Source organism: Hyperolius riggenbachi, chromosome 8, assembly GCF_040937935.1.
Source record: "Hyperolius riggenbachi isolate aHypRig1 chromosome 8, aHypRig1.pri, whole genome shotgun sequence".
NCBI lineage: Eukaryota > Metazoa > Chordata > Amphibia > Anura > Hyperoliidae > Hyperolius > Hyperolius riggenbachi.
The window spans coordinates 35,770,256-35,787,866 of record NC_090653.1 but is presented as its reverse complement, the minus strand read 5'-3'; the positions used below and the strand labels follow the sequence as shown (position 1 = coordinate 35,787,866).

The following is a 17,611-nucleotide window of genomic DNA, read 5'->3' as shown; positions in this document are numbered from 1 at the left end:
GAACATTTTGTTACAGAATCTCTTTAATAGGGATGTACTTTGGAGTCCAGACGGAATTCTAATGAGTTCAGGTGTGACCGCAGGATGGGTGGTTAACTTACCCAGAAGACTTCAGGACCACTGCGTTCCACCACTCACTTCCGCGCTTTCTCCTGGCTTGAAAGAGGAAGCATGTTAGTGGCTTTCATTATGCCTATGACGCATAATGAAATGCTGCCTTCCCGAAGGCTTCTGGGTAAGTTAACCCCCCCCCCCCCCCCCCATCCCGCAGTCACACCTAAAGTCATTAGACTTCATTAGAATTTCGAATATGAGTCCGTCTGGGCTCGAAAGCCCATGGCTGCATATTAAAGGATGTCAGAATGCAGAAAATAGTATACAAATGTGCATCAAGAGAACACATCAAGTGGTATAGTGCATATTGTTAATTTATGGCAGAAAAGGCATCAACATCGATTTGTTTCAGGTCAAGTACCCTTCTTCAGGCCTTTATATACTCAATGAATATCCACACAGGTTAAGTAGACAAAACTTCCTCATCTGGACATATATTAAGCCAGGAGCAACCACCATAAACAGATTAAATGCAGGGCCGCCTGAGAGCAGGGCGCCAGGACAAGGTGGTGGTGGATGAGCAGTAAAGAGCAGCAGGCGGGGTATAAATGCTGCAGAAGAGGCTGAATGGGATCCAGTTTCCTTCTTGTCTGATCTTCACACATCATCATCTTCAGGCTGGAGAGAGAGAGAGAGAGAGAGAGAGAATTGTCACCATTTATGGCTTTGTTGTCATTCCATTATTTTATACACAGGCTATAAATCTCATCACTTCTCTGTGGCTTCAGGAATTACATATAAAAGATATACTGTAGAAGGCAATTAAAGAAAAAAAAAACAGATTTACTTACCTGGGGGGGCTTCCTCCAGCCCCTGGGAGTCTATGTGTCTCTCGCTGCAGCTCCGCTCTCAGTCTCCCAGGGTCCCCTCCATAGCAGCCACTGACCCGGCCAGGTTGGCGGCCTCTGTGCATGCGCACGGCCACACCGTTTGCAGTCGCTCTCCTGCAGCCGGGAGCGTTCTGCGCAGGCGCTGAAGTACTGTGCCTGTGCAGAATGCTCCCGTCTACTGTGCACAACCGCAAGCAGGAGCAGTCGGCCTGTGGAGGAGACCCCAGGTGACTTGCCTGAGAGAGGAGCTGCAGCGAGAGGTACATAGACTTCTAGGGGCTGGAGGTCCCAGATAAGTACTGGTAACTCTGTTTTTTTATACTGCTTTATGTATCCTTTAAAGAGAATCTGTACTCTAAAATTCTTACAACAAAAAGCATACCCTTCTATTCATTATGTTCTCCTGGGCCCCTCTGTGCTGTTTCTGCCACTCCCTGCTGCAATCCTGGCTTGTAATTGACAGTTTTAGGCAGCGTTTACAAACAAAAGACATGGCTGCTAACCAGCTTGTGACAGGCTCAGAGAAGCTCAGTCTGTGACTCATACAGAGCCTGGAGGGGGCGTGGAGAAGGTGTGTATAGCTTCTCCCTATCACAAGCAGAGCAGCACATTCTTGCCCGAGCCAACAAAGCCAGCAAAGGAAAGAAGATTAGATTTGATAACAGAGATATTACAGCGACTGTGCAACTAGGAAAGGCTGCAGTAAGACCACATTAGAACAGGTATAGGAACTTATAGGATAGAAGAAATAAGGCTGGACTGTGAGAAAACGCGGAAAAGCCGCCGCGAGTATTCAGAGTAAGGCGGCTAATTCTGCGTCCAACATGGCGGATTCCGCGTCCGACGCGGCAGTTTGCACGTATGGACCTACCACTAGCAGTATGGTTGAACGCAGAGTTGCCGCCGCATGCTCTGACAGCGGTGCGGCTGGCCCCGCGTTCAAACCAGCAGATACATTACAACACATGTCTGGTGTGGCTGGGACTGATAGTCCACACAGGTTCAGAAGGACGCGCGTGCGCGCTGAGAGGCAGAACCTTTATGACAGTCAGAAGGGTGTCAGCTGATCCAGCCGGTCAGCTGACAATTCTACAAGGTTTCATTGGTCCAGCACTTAGGGGAGGCGCAGGAGAGCGCTGGTGTATATATACTGGGTGCTGGTCATTTCTCTGGTGTCTGGCGTTGCGATCACTACGTGGTAGCACTCAGACCTTGTCAGTATCTGTGATATTATCTGTTATTACTTCAAACTAGTTCCAGGGTGTTGATGATCAAGGAACTCACACCCAAGACTAGGGAACTGTATTACCAATCTGTTATTACTTCAGACTAGTTCCAGGGTGTTGATGATCAAGGAACTCACACCCAAGACTAGGGAACTGTATTACCATTCTGTTATACTTCAGACTAGTTCCAGGGTGTTGATGATCAAGAAACTCACACCCAAGACTAGGGAACTGTATTATCATTCTGTTATATATCAGACTAGTTCCAGGGTGTTGATGGTCACGGAGCTCACACCTAAGACTAGGCATTGTTATTATCTGTTGTGACTTTCTGCTTTCCTGACCATTCTCTTGATCTCTGATTTGGTACTTCGCAATATCTGATACTCTGTTGTTGAACCCTGCTTGTCTTAAGATTCCGTATCTGTCTCCTGTCTCTGTACCTGATCTGTCTGTCTGTTACCGACCTGGCCTGTCCGACCTCGAGAACTATCTTCCCTGTTTGGAGATAGTTCACAGACCTGTCAGTGACACTTCACCATTGGTGTCACTCCCTCTCTGGTCCTTCCCACTTTCTGCCTGGCTCCGCCCCTTGGGGAGCATCAGACCATTGGAAGGAACCTGTTCTCTGAGCAGTATCTCGCACTGCCTAGCACCCTCTATACGGGTGCTCTCCTCAAAGTATTACTGTTGCACCAAACACTCATATTACTCAGGTGTCCAGAGGTTAGAAATATATCTGATTATCGGTGATACTGCAGATCATCAATAATTGGGTATATATCTGTATTTTCGGTGATACTGCAGATCACCGATAATCAGATCCTCTCTGTGTTACACCGATCGTTACATGGACATTTTGTTACAGAGTCTCTTTAAGGATACAATGTACAATAATACAATATAAAAAGAACCACACACTGCCCTCCAGATATTCAGCGCCAATTATGCTCGCCAGTATAACAGCAAGCTTGACCTTTCTGTAGTAAATTTGGCGTGTCTTAGTTACTGGTGTCACAGGTGTGAAAAGCGGACGTGTTTCCCATATAGACCATAGTCTTGGTTGAAATACATCTCACTGGGCTACAATGGACCCTCAGAGCGGACACTACACTGTCCACTCCCACTGGCCATTTGTGGTCCGACGCAAGTTGAAACCTAGCCTAAAAGTTAACACACAACAAAATAATTGCTCAAAACATTTTCACCTAAAAGGATACTGTGGTGATATATTGGGTTGCTTATGATGTTGGGGTAATACAGAAGCCATATTTTTTCATTTTCCTGTCTGCTGTGTACTTCAGATGTGTATGCCTGTTACAAGCAATTCCGGCTTTGGGGAAAGCTGTGTTTACTGTATGACAATAGGAAGTGCTTTTGAGTTTCTGTATGCAGTTCCTCAGAGAGTGGGTCACTGCTAATTGGGTTGTCTGCATAGCTTTTGAACTCTTTGACCTGTAGACACCCAATTGTCCCAAAAGACAATTGAATCTGCCAACTTCATAGGCTATCAGGAAACTCGGTACTTTACATATGACAGCCTGATGCAATGTTGAAAAGCCTCACTTCACAATCTTTTGATGTATAGACTTTTACCTGGGGAAATTGGATGTTAAGGAAGTCTTTTGTTGTGTGTGTGCTATAATACACTCTTTACATGTGGAAGTAGATCTCTGGGAATCAAATTATGTCTGAGGATGTAGTTAAAACTAGTTCCCCCCATCCAAACAGACTTGCAGCCTCAAGGCAAATATTCCAGCATAAAAAGCAGGGGGCAGATACCTAAAATCAGTCCACTCCTGACGGTAGCTGAAGCCGGACTCCCGGTCCAAGCTAAGTTGGCTCCTGGTCCAACCAGAACGGTGTTCGTCCACAGAACCCAAGTCCAAGATTCTTCTATCTTGACCCCTGTTATTTTGGTAAGCAAATAGCCTTGTGTGTATCTTGTAACTTTTACTTTGTAACTTTTTTACTTTGTTTTTTTGTACATCTTTTGTATTTATTATTTTCTGCATTGTTCCATTTTTTCTGGAATATTAAATTGTTATTTAATAAGCTTGACTTCTGCTGTACTAAACTAACACTCATAGCCTAGAAGAGACTGAAGTGTAACTAAGTTCATGCCTGATTGTATGATTGAGCGACACTACTGTATAAGATTGTAATTGCATTGTGTGGGGGGCGTTTGTCATACGTTGGCCTAAAGCGCGCAGCTGACCCAACGTACGAAAACGCCAGTGCGAGTAGCTCGACAGCAGAGTGGCTAACAGTATAGTTCAGAACAACTGTTAGTAGTTTTGCTTCACTACAGTGTAGATTGCAACTGTGTGTGTGTGCGTGGCGTCCTCGTATTCGGCCTAAAGCGCAAAGCTGACCCGAATACGAAAACGCAGATTGCGTGTTGAGCACTCGACAGCTGAGTGGACATTTCTAGCAACAGCTAGTGGTGACAATGAGAAGTGTTTAAGGGGTCCCAGCCTTGTTTGTAGCTTGAATAAGGCTGCTCCCCGCTTGATCTGGTCAAACCCGCAGTCAGGAACCGTATACGCAGGCGTGCCGCGGGCCGGTTCCTGACAGATACTGCTGTGCACATTAATGTCAACGGTGGTCACAAAGACGGATGTTTGCAAGAAGTGTAGCAAATACAAGTAATATAGAACTATTTTGTCTTTAACAAATGTTGAAATAAGGCTTTCCAGCTATTGAGGTGCAAGGCCTTGGTCCCACTGCATGTGATCTCATCTACTTTTATGGATTGTATGTAATTGGGGAACCACTATAATATGAATGCTCTACTGTTCCACTATGGTTACCAAATTGCCAATATGCTGCTTATTTTTTTGTTTGTGTTTTTAACTGTTTTTATTTAGGTCTTGTTCACCTAAGTGCTTTTTGGTGCTTTGGGTTGGTCAAAGGATTAATCTTGCCACACCTTACATAGGTTATATATATATTTACGTTTTGGCACTCTAGCACTTTAATACTGTTCACTCCTGACGAAGTTTCTAATTTAAAGGGATACTGTAGGGGGGGTCGGGGGAAAATGAGTTAAACTTACCCGGGGCTTCTAATGGTCCCCCGCAGACATCCTGTGCCCACGCAGCCACTGACTGATGCTCCGGCCCCGCCTCCGGTTCACTTCTGGAATTTCAGACTTTAAAGTCTGAAAACCGCTGCACCTGCATTGCTGTGTCCTCGATCCCGCTGATGTCACCAGGCGCATACTGCGCAGGCCCAGTATGGTCTGTGTCTGAGCAGTACGCTCCTGGTGACATCAGCGGGATCGAGTACATCGCAACGCAGGCGCAGTGGTTTTCAGACTTTAAAGTCTGAAATTCCAGAAGTGAACTGGAGGTGGGGCCGGAGCATCGGTGAGTGGCTGCGCGGGCACAGGATGTCTGCAGGGGACCATTAGAAGCCCCGGGTAAGCTTAACTCATTTTCCCCTGACCCCCCTACAGTATCCCTTTAAAGAAACGAAACATGTAGGGTTTTGGGTGTAGGGGTATAATAAGTCTATATTGGGAAATTGGCAGGTCTGTCGTAGTGACTAATAACATGATATCCGCCAACCCAATTGTTTCACATGTCCACTGTACATGTTCCTGTACTTGTTCTATTTTAGAGTTATAAATTAAAAGCTACGTTTTATTCCTATTTTTCCTCCAAAAAGGTATCATTTGTGAATCCCATAGGTTATATAGGCCTGGTGTTTTCAGGACAACTGAAGCGAGAGGGATATGGAGGCTGCCATATGCATTTCCTTTTAAACAATACCAGTTGCCTGGCAGCCTTGCTGATCTACTTATCTGCAGAAGCATCTGCATCACACCAGAAACAAGCATGCAGCTAATCTTGTCAAATCTGACAATAATGTCAGAAAAAACCTGATATCCTGCATGCTTGTTCAGGAGCTATTGTTAAAAGTATCAGCAGGATAGCCAGACAGCTAGTATTGCTTATAAGGAAATAAACATGTCAACTTCCATATCCCTTTCACTTCAGTTCTCCTTTAACATACAGCTGATTAGCAGTAATGTGTTGGTTCCACTAAATGCTCGCAAGGGCAGAGTCTTTTTTATTTTCTGTTGTACTTTATCACATGAACATGTACCGTACCAGAATTGGTGATGTCTCAAACCACACATCAACTTTGTGTATTGTATTGCTGGATGTCCTGATTGTACAGTGTGTTGAACTTCTCATGTACAGTATTTATGCTCCCCAGTCCCCACAATGGGCCCAATCCGATTTACTTTTTCTGCAAATTTTCCTAGGCGATATTTCTCATTTTTTCAATAAAATACCTTTCAAGCCACCAGCAAGCAAGAAAATACTCTGAATAAATTTCACCTTTCAGTGCTCTTTCACCTACTTTTTGGTACTTTCTCAGTTGCAGAGTGCTGAAAAGTGATTTTATACAGAGGCCGGGGATCGCTCATCTCCTTTACGGCGCTTCTGTGACAGCAGCGCCGTACAATGTAAACACCGGGGATTACTTCCCCGGGTGTTTACATTTAGCCTGCGAGCCGCGATTGGAGGCTCGCAGGCTGTCCACGGACCCCCCGCCGTGAACTGACAGGAAACCTACATGCGACCAGCCGCCGCCTATCGGCGTTGGCTGGTGGTTAAGTGGATAATGACACAATCTCAGCGACTCTCTTCCTGCAGCATTCCTTGCATGACAGCAGTGATAACCCTGTAACAGGAATAGAGGAGCAGAGAGGCGGCAGGTGGGTGATGGGACTCCGACACTTACATTACACTGAGGGTATCAGTGGAGTATCTGATGAGTTGGAGGAATTCTCGTCTTTTTCTGTTGAGAGATAATTGCAGCTGTATTAGTGTGCTTGAACTTCTTAATATACTCTAATATAAACATGAATATAAACTGAGCTATTTATTTTCAGCAGAGAAAGAAAACTGCTCGATTTGAATAAAAAACGAAGGTAGCGTCCATACTTCTATCTTTCCAAACAGTCATCCATAGAATTAAAGAGAAACCGTAAACAATAACTTAAAGGAACACTATCGATTCACATATTTTTTTTCTATTGACACAGGAATTGTTTGGGAAGTGCTGCTAAGTACTGGTGTATACATTTTAGTAGCAACTTCTTTGTTTACTGTTATCAATATACATTCAAACTTTACTGATGCCAAAACTGACGGCTGACTGAGCCTTGAGGAGAGGGGAAATTCCCCTCACACTTGATCAGTGAACTCTATGTGTAGCTCTGTGTGTGACAGAGAGAACAGCTACAGCTCCTGTGTCCTGTGTTTCTGACTGACGTGTCTGAAGAGAGCAGAGGAAATGTAACTAATTGTCACAGCTTTTCATACTGTTTTTGCTTTCAGCATTTGATATGTTTGATATTTGCTTTCTGTAGTCTGATATGCAACACTGGCTGTGCATTGAAGCAGACACCCCTTCTGCAATTGTTTTGTCCCAATATAGCTAAATCCTACCCTCAAATTACAGATTTTACCTCTGATATTTAACATACAAAGTAGGAAAATGTTTACACAGCTACTTAGACATTATTTGTACATTGTCATTTTAGAACACTTGGGTATCGATAGTATTCCTTTAACTTCATCCCAATCAGTAGTTGATATCCTCTTTCCCATGAGAAATCTTTTCCTTTTCACAAACAGACCATCAGGGGGCTCTGTATGGCTGATATTGTGGTGAAACCCCTCCTACAGTGTGATGTCAGCACCCAGGGCCTGTTTCCACTGCATGCAGAAAACTGACTCCAATGAATGCCTGGGATAAATCTGCACCAGAAAAATCGCGTTCAGTGGAAACAGGCCCATAGGCATTAATTGGAGTCAGTTTTCTGCATGCAGAATCTGCGTGTAGTGGAAACAGGCCCTCACAGCACTGAGGTACTGACATCACACTGTGGGAACCTTGTTGTATTGTGGGAAATAACAGCCGTTTCCAACTGCCAAAAATGCAAGCAACATCTCCTTCCAGTGACATCACCTGCCAGCAGTAAAAATTTCACCATATGATAAATATCTGTATGTAAATCAGAGAGAGGAAATATTTTACAATTGGCAAACAGTGACTAAATCATTTATGCATAATTATTGTAAAAATGAAGCACTTTTTTTTTTTTTTTACATTATTTTCACTGGAGTTCCTCTTTAAGAGCAGGATTCCCTTCTCCATGTATCATAACTGTTATCCAGTATACAAGCATTCCATAGGCACTCAACCCTCAGCGGAAACTTTTCCAATGCTTCACTTTATTTATGCTTCATTGCGGTATACACAGTATAGCAAAACCAGCACGACGTTTCTGGCGGGATGCCCTTTGATAAACAGTTTACTGTTTAATTAGCAAAAATCAGAGGAAACCTGCAAACATTGCCAGTATTGGCAACAAAAGACAGATGACCCCCATATCAATAGCTTGGGGGTTATTTATACCATGTGACAATGAACAAATAATAATAAAGTCAGGATAATTATTAATAATCTGTAATAAATCATTGGCCACAATTCACTAATATCATGTTGGTGATAATAAGGCAAGTGAAAACATATTGAGTGTTATCTTATCACTGCAGTCCTTAAAGGACACCCGAGGTGAAAACAAACTAATGAAATAAACAATTGTATCTATCTTCCTTCGCCTAAAAATGACTTTTTAAGATATTCCACAGTTTTATGTATTACAGCGCTCTGTCAGAACGGAACACTTCTGCCCTCCTTTGCCTCAATGGCAAACATCCATTGACTCGGCGGGACACTGTGAGCAATGTGCATATGGAAGTGCAACCTAACATACTATTGGCCGGTCATAATATGAGCAAAACGGATGGCTGGTTACTGCGGCGGCCACATGAGTAACAACTCCTACGGGTGGGGGAGCCAGGGAATAAACTGCAGTGCTCTGTTTTACACCTGGTATCACATATCAACATGGACTATGCCAGTGCCCTGTCGCCGTCAGTGTGCCCTCAGGGCTCACTGTCTTACACAAACATGTAGAAAAAAATTACAGCACACAAAAAATATATGCTGACTCCTTTATTTACATCTATTTTACATCCATTAAAGAGACTCTGAAGTTTCCAGAAAATTAGGTTTTTACTTTAAAAACCTCATTAACATTAATGCTCCTTAACGCTGCCCCCTTATTCACCCCAAACTCACGGGGGTACATCGCGGGCTCTTTCCTCATAGAGGCAGCGCAGCTCTGCCTCTATTCGCGTCAATCAGCCCGGATCGCCGCCTCTCCCCCGCCCCTCTCAGTCTTCCTTCACTGAGAGGGGCGGGGGAGAGGCGGAGATACGTGCTGATTGACCCGCATAGAGGCGGCTGCAAAAACCACGACCAAGAAAGTCTTTTTGCCTGCCATGCAGACGCGCTTTACGGCTCTTTACGACGGGGAATGCGGAAGAAGAGGACGCTTTGCCCGAGGACGACTGGCAGTCGGCCGAAAACGAAACTTAGCCGCGGAGGGAGACCGGAGGGCACCGAAGGACCGGCGCGGGCACAGGACGGCTGCAAGAGGCTTGGGAAAGCCCCCAGGTAAGTGAATTTTTTTTCCCCCACAGTTAAGGTTCCCTTTAATCAGTTGCTTTCAGTTATAACTGAAAGAAAACTGATTTTCAAAGTAATGCCCATGTTTTCTTATGGCACATTTTAACCGAAAATCTTCTTCCCAATGCACTGCTATGGAAAAAAAATGCGTACCAACGTGCTCTAAAGCACACTAATGCATACCAACTGATTAAGTGTAACCGGGGCCTAAGAGCAGTATAAGAGTGTAGCCTCTGGTCAGCTATCACCAGGGAGACCACAATGATAGCTGGCATCTAGGGCTGGGTGTAGTGCTTCATCAATGCCACCCAAAAGTGTATAATACAGTTTATGTGAACGAAGGACTGAAAGGTGGCTGCAGTAGGAGGAGGCAGGGGGCCCTGAGACGGAGCTTGGATCACACTGGTAAATGGCATGGAGAGCTGGATGTAGTAAATTGTCAATGCCACCCGATAGTGTATAATATAAGTAGCGTGAAAGGAGGACTGAAAGCAGCAGCTGGAGGAGAAATGGGCTGGCGGGACGGGGGGCTGAGACGGAGTGTGGATCACATTGGTAACTGGCATTGAGAGCTGGATGTAGGGCATTGTCAATGTCACCTGACATAGTGGAAATACTGTCTTGAGAGCAGACAGCTGTCATCCAGCACACACCATCCGTGGTATTCCTCTGGGCGAATTCACACGAGCCAAACGTAATTGTTCTGACAGGAGTAGTTTGCCTCAAGAACTGAATATCGTAGAAAATCGATTGAAAGCTAGGGGATATCCCGGATGGTGTGTTAAACAAGGCAGGTCAAGAGTTGCTAGAAAGTCTATACCAGAGCTAATCAACTCTTCCCCTCACTCAGACCAACAGGAATCTTCCAGACTCACATTTGTTACCTCATATTCCATGGAATATAAACAAGTAACCGATATCATGAAAAAATATCTTCCGATTTTACAGGTAGACGGTGACCTCTCACAAGTTTTGGGGGGTGGTGTCAAGTTTGCTAGTAGACGTGCCCCTACCTTGGGGCGACTGCTATCTCCTAGTTTATTCTGCTCAGGGTCTCCGAGGAAAACTTGGTTGTCCACAGTGGGTTCCTACAAATGTGGCATTTCCACTTGTAGATATTGTCATGCCCATAGGACATCCAAAACCGCTGTCTCTGTCTCAAATGGCCGGGGGTTCAAAATCAGACAATTTATTAATTGTGGTACTTGCTATGTTGTGTACCTCATTACTTGTGGAGCTTGTTCGTTACAGTATGTGGGGTGCACGACCCGGCCTTTGAGACAGAGAATAGCTGAACATTACCTGGGCGCTGCCTGGCACACTTCTAACATTACGAATGTGGCCAAACATTTTTCGAGAGGTTCACAAGGGGGACATGACGAGTTTTTCATTTTGTGGGATTGAGAGGGTGGTTATTACAAAAAGGGGGGGTGACTTATATAAAAAGTTGCTACGTAAGAAAGCTCTATGGATTTTTCAAATGAACACCAGGGCCCCACATGGCATAAATGCTAGATGGGACTTGGCAGCTATTATATAAGTTGGATATTCATTCCTTGGTAACTTTTCTTCTCTTCCTTCCGCCCCCCCTTTTCCCTCCCCCCTTGCCCTCCCTTTCCCCTCCTTCCCCTCCTCTTCCCCCCCCCTCTCTGTCTTTCCCAACCCCCCTATTCCCCCCCCCTCTCCCTTCTCTTTCTCCCCTCCCCCCCCCCCCTCGTTCATCCTCTTATCATGTCCCATCTTCGTGCGATGTCACTTATTTTGAGAGCCACTATTCTTTGTTGTCAATGTGCTTTGCCATATATCTCAATCAGGTTACAGTGTTACTTCTGTCTATGCTCATGGGATTACATGTGTTTCTTATGTATTTTGTGATCTTACATATTTTATATATTTTATGTAAAACATTTTTGTATTTTTTGTATATTTGTATATTTTTACATATGCTGATTTGGCATGATTGTCGGTTATCCCAGTGCATTCGCCCATCTTCATTGTTTTACTCCTCCCTCTTTCTTTTAGGCGGAGTGATGGGCGTCTACAATGCATTGGGACTCCTACTTATCTTGCCACTTAGCCATAATCATGTTAGCTATGATTAAGGACAGGTTGTCCGAAACATGTTAGCTGCATAGATGTTGCCTTGGTTGTTTATGGATACGTCCTTCAATAAAGTTCGCTTCTCGTGAAAAGTGCGGACCCTTCTTCCTTCACTTTGATTTCTTGGTTTTGCGGGCCAGGTCGAGCACTGTCAGAGGAGTGGTGGGATGAGCGGTATTCACCTTGTCTAAAGGCTATGGAAAAAAAATGCGTACCAACGTGCTCTAAAGCACACTAATGCATACCAACTGATTAAGTGTAACCGGGGCCTAAGAGCAGTATAAGAGTGTAGCCTCTGGTCAGCTATCACCAGGGAGACCACAATGATAGCTGGCATCTAGGGCTGGGTGTAGTGCTTCATCAATGCCACCCAAAAGTGTATAATACAGTTTATGTGAACGAAGGACTGAAAGGTGGCTGCAGTAGGAGGAGGCAGGGGGCCCTGAGACGGAGCTTGGATCACACTGGTAAATGGCATGGAGAGCTGGATGTAGTAAATTGTCAATGCCACCCGATAGTGTATAATATAAGTATAAGTAGCGTGTAAGGAGGACTGAAAGCAGCAGCTGGAGGAGAAATGGGCTGGCGGGACGGGGGGCTGAGACGGAGTGTGGATCACATTGGTAACTGGCATTGAGAGCTGGATGTAGGGCATTGTCAATGTCACCTGAAACTGTATAAACAAACGTCAGAAATATTAGATTAAAAGTAGGAGGTCCATACCAAGATGATGTGTGCACCCATACAGGTCTGGGCTCCAGGAAGCGGTAGCAAGGTAGCAGTAGAGTCAACAGGCTAATCATCAGACTAGCACTAAATGACTATAAATGTACCCTAAAAGGCGCAGTTGCATTTTAATACAGCACAGGTAATAACGATACTGCAGAAGAGAAGCACATATAATATTACTTACCAACAGATTCATCACTATCAGAATTTGAGTTTTTCCCTGAAACACACAGAGAAAAGAGATCAGGAAATCATTTTCTCTTTTTTCATACATAAGATGAATCAGCCGGAGCCCAATCTGCTGTTATTTCTCTTCATATAATAACTGCTTTATCACCAGATACATTAAAGGGAATCTTAAGTGAAAATAAAACGTATGATATAATGATTTGTATGCGCAGTACAGCTAAGAAATATAACATTAGTCGCACAGATAGGCGTCTCATATTGTTTCCAGTACAGGAAGAGTTGAGACACTTCACTTGTTATATATGCAAAAGAGCCTCTCTGAGCTCTCTGACCCAACTTGGTCGGCTACAGTGCTGTTTTCTGAAGCACTTATCTCAACCTGTCTCTCACTGTTTATTGTTTCTTTAAGGTTTTACTGCAAAGCTAATGACCCTTTGTATTTTAAACTATGAAACACAGCAGGAAAGTTCAGAGTATAGTTTGCAAACTGCATACATTAGAGAATGAAGCAATGTTATAGAAAAAGCTATATAACTTAAAATAAAAATATGACACTTTTCCTTGCTACTAATGTACTATGAATTATCCGTACTACACAACCAATTCATTATATCATACGTTTTTTTTGTCTGCTGCAGTGTCACTTTAATAGCCACGCCCTCCATTATCTGTACAGGAGTATAGGAGCAGCACAGACTGCTGTGTTACTGGCAGCTTCATGTGCGGGAAATAAAGCCACGCCCTCCATTATCTGTACAGAGTATAGGAGCAGCACAGACTGCTGTGTTACTGGCAGCTCCATGTGCAGGAAATAAAGCCACGCCCTCCATTATCTGTACAGAATATAGGCGCAGCACAGACTGCTGTGTTACCGGCAGCTTCATGTGCAGGAAATAAAGCCACGCCCCCCATTATCTGTACAGAGTATAGGGGCAGCACAGACTGCTGTGTTACTGGCAGCTACATGTGCAGGAAATAAAGCCACACCCTCCATTATCTGTACAGAATATAGGGGCAGCACAGACTACTGTGTTACCGGCAGCTTCATGTGCAGGAAATAAAGCCACACCCTCCATTATCTGTACAGAGTATAGGAGCAGCACAGACTGCTGTGTTACCGGCAGCTGCATGTGCAGGAAATAAAGCCACGCCCTCCATTATCTGTACAGAGTATAGGAGCGGCACGGACTGCTGTGTTACCGGCAGCTCCATGTGCAGGAAATAAAGCCCCGCCCTCCATTATCTGTACAGAGTATAGGAGCAGCACAGACTGCTGTGTTACTGGCAGCTCCATGTGCGGGAAATAAAGCCACGCCCTCCATTATCTGTACAGAGTATAGGAGCAGCACAGACTGCTGTGTTACCGGCAGCTTCATGTGCAGGAAATAAAGCCACGCCCTCTATTATCTGTACAGAGTATAGGAGCAGCACAGACTGCTGTGTTACTGGCAGCTTTATGTGCAGGAAATAAAGCCACACCCTCCATTATCTGTACAGAGTATAGGAGCGGCACAGACTGCTGTGTTACCGGCAGCTTCATGCACAGGAAATAAAGCCACACCCTCCATTATCTGTACAGAGTATAGGAGCAGCACACACTGCTGTGTTACCGGCAGCTTCATGTGCAGGAAATAAAGCCACGCCCTCCATTGTCTGTACAGAGTATAGGAGCAGCACAGACTGCTGTGTTACTGGCAGCTCCATGTGCAGGAAATAAAGCCCCGCCCTCCATTATCTGTACAGAGTATAGGAGCAGCACAGACTGCTGTGTTACCGGCAGCTTCATGTGCAGGAAATAAAGCCACGCCCCCCATTATCTGTACAGAGTATAGGAGCGGCACAGACTGCTGTGTTACTGGCAGCTTCATGTGCAGGAAATAAAGCCACGCCCTCCATTGTCTGTACAGAGTATAGGAGCAGCACAGACTGCTGTGTTACCGGCAGCTTCATGTGCCGGAAATAAAGCCACGCCCTCCATTATCTGTACAGAGTATAGGGGCAGCACAGACTGCTGTGTTACCGGCAGCTTCATGTGCAGAAAATAAAGCCACACCCTCCATTATCTGTACAGAGTATAGGGGCAGCACACACTGCTGTGTTACCGGCAGCTTCATGTGCAGGAAATAAAGCCACGCCCTTCATTATCTGTACAGAGTATAGGAGCAGCACAGACTGCTGTGTTACCGGCAGCTTCATGTGCAGGAAATAAAGCCACACCCTCCATTATCTGTACAGAGTATAGGAGCAGCACAGACTGCTGTGTTACCGGCAGCTTCATGTGCAGGAAATAAAGCCACGGCCTCCATTATCTGTACAGAGTATAGGGGCAGCACAGACTGCTGTGTTACCGGCAGCTTCATGTGCAGAAAATAAAGCCACACCCTCCATTATCTGTACAGAGTATAGGGGCAGCACACACTGCTGTGTTACCGGCAGCTTCATGTGCAGGAAATAAAGCCACGCCCTCCATTATCTGTATAGAGTATAGGAGCAGCACAGACTGCTGTGTTACCGGCAGCTTCATGTGCAGGAAATAAAGCCACACCCTCCATTATCTGTACAGAGTATAGGAGCGGCACGGACTGCTGTGTTACCGGCAGCTCCATGTGCAGGAAATAAAGCCCCGCCCTCCATTATCTGTACAGAGTATAGGAGCAGCACAGACTGCTGTGTTACTGGCAGCTCCATGTGCGGGAAATAAAGCCACGCCCTCCATTATCTGTACAGAGTATAGGAGCAGCACAGACTGCTGTGTTACCGGCAGCTTCATGTGCAGGAAATAAAGCCACGCCCTCTATTATCTGTACAGAGTATAGGAGCAGCACAGACTGCTGTGTTACTGGCAGCTTTATGTGCAGGAAATAAAGCCACACCCTCCATTATCTGTACAGAGTATAGGAGCGGCACGGACTGCTGTGTTACCGGCAGCTCCATGTGCAGGAAATAAAGCCCCGCCCTCCATTATCTGTACAGAGTATAGGAGCAGCACAGACTGCTGTGTTACTGGCAGCTCCATGTGCGGGAAATAAAGCCACGCCCTCCATTATCTGTACAGAGTATAGGAGCAGCACAGACTGCTGTGTTACCGGCAGCTTCATGTGCAGGAAATAAAGCCACGCCCTCTATTATCTGTACAGAGTATAGGAGCAGCACAGACTGCTGTGTTACTGGCAGCTTTATGTGCAGGAAATAAAGCCACACCCTCCATTATCTGTACAGAGTATAGGAGCGGCACAGACTGCTGTGTTACCGGTAGCTTCATGCACAGGAAATAAAGCCACACCCTCCATTATCTGTACAGAGTATAGGAGCAGCACACACTGCTGTGTTACCGGCAGCTTCATGTGCAGGAAATAAAGCCACGCCCTCCATTGTCTGTACAGAGTATAGGAGCAGCACAGACTGCTGTGTTACTGGCAGCTCCATGTGCAGGAAATAAAGCCCCGCCCTCCATTATCTGTACAGAGTATAGGAGCAGCACAGACTGCTGTGTTACCGGCAGCTTCATGTGCAGGAAATAAAGCCACGCCCCCCATTATCTGTACAGAGTATAGGAGCGGCACAGACTGCTGTGTTACTGGCAGCTTCATGTGCAGGAAATAAAGCCACGCCCTCCATTGTCTGTACAGAGTATAGGAGCAGCACAGACTGCTGTGTTACTGGCAGCTCCATGTGCAGGAAATAAAGCCACGCCCTCCATTATCTGTACAGAGTATAGGAGCAGCACAGACTGCTGTGTTACCGGCAGCTCCATGTGCAGGAAATAAAGCCACGCCCTCCATTATCTGTACAGAGTTTAGGAGCAGCACAGACTGCTGTGTTACCGGCAGCTCCATGTGCAGGTAATAAAGCCACGCCCTCCATTATCTGTACAGAGTATAGGAGCAGCACAGACTGCTGTGTTACCGGCAGCTTCATGTGCCGGAAATAAAGCCACGCCCTCCATTATCTGTACAGAGTATAGGGGCAGCACAGACTGCTGTGTTACCGGCAGCTTCATGTGCAGAAAATAAAGCCACACCCTCCATTATCTGTACAGAGTATAGGGGCAGCACACACTGCTGTGTTACCGGCAGCTTCATGTGCAGGAAATAAAGCCACGCCCTCCATTATCTGTACAGAGTATAGGAGCAGCACAGACTGCTGTGTTACCGGCAGCTTCATGTGCAGGAAATAAAGCCATGCCCTCCATTATCTGTACAGAGTATAGGGGCAGCACACACTGCTGTGTTACCGGCAGCTTCATGTGCAGGAAATAAAGCCACGCCCTCCATTATCTGTATAGAGTATAGGAGCAGCACAGACTGCTGTGTTACCGGCAGCTTCATGTGCAGGAAATAAAGCCACGCCCTCCATTATCTGTATAGAGTATAGGAGCAGCACAGACTGCTGTGTTACTGGCAGCTTCATGGCAGACTCCGCACTCTTTTCATCACATCAAAGCAGATGGTATTTCTACGTGGCTTTACCACATGTTGTAGGCTTTATGAATTGACAGTTACTGTCATCTGTTGAGGTATTTACTGCACAAGTCGGTAATTTACCCCACTGCTCTGGAATTTCAGCTTTTCATGTTGTAACAGCCTTTATGAATTGATATTTACCTAAGTGCTCGGTAAAGTCAGCTGTTTTCTTTATTACCGAATGAGGTAATGCTTTATGAAACGACCCTACAATGTCCTGATGATGAGCTGCTGAATACACTAAGCCACACACTGTACCTTTTTTGAGAAAAAAGTGAGAATGTGGAAATCTGTATTGAACTGCTGCCACCGCTAGTTTATACCGATTCATGCCAATGCACCAATCTTCTGCTGCTCCTCCCCAACCAGCTCAATTAAAATGACCAAAGTGGACGGGAAA

At 45.4% G+C, this 17,611-nt stretch overlaps 1 protein-coding gene across 10 annotated transcripts in view; it reads right to left on the bottom strand.

Annotated features, from left to right (window-relative positions):
- Positions 1 to 410: 410 nt before the first annotated feature.
- The window catches only part of LOC137528712 (class I histocompatibility antigen, F10 alpha chain-like), a 318,384-nt gene continuing 301,183 nt past the window's right edge, over positions 411 to 17,611 (bottom strand). For 8 of the 10 annotated variants that reach the window (XM_068250217.1, XM_068250213.1, XM_068250216.1 and 5 more), the window contains 3 exons: positions 12,744 to 12,779; positions 6,929 to 6,985; positions 411 to 732 (listed from right to left, as the gene is read on the bottom strand). In XM_068250217.1, coding sequence (XP_068106318.1) covers positions 6,930 to 6,985; positions 12,744 to 12,779 — 92 coding nt within the window. In that variant the 3' untranslated portion in view covers positions 411 to 732; position 6,929. The remainder of the gene's footprint in view (positions 733 to 6,928; positions 6,986 to 12,743; positions 12,780 to 17,611) is intronic. The other 2 variants (XM_068250215.1, XM_068250219.1) reach the window with 1 other exon arrangement.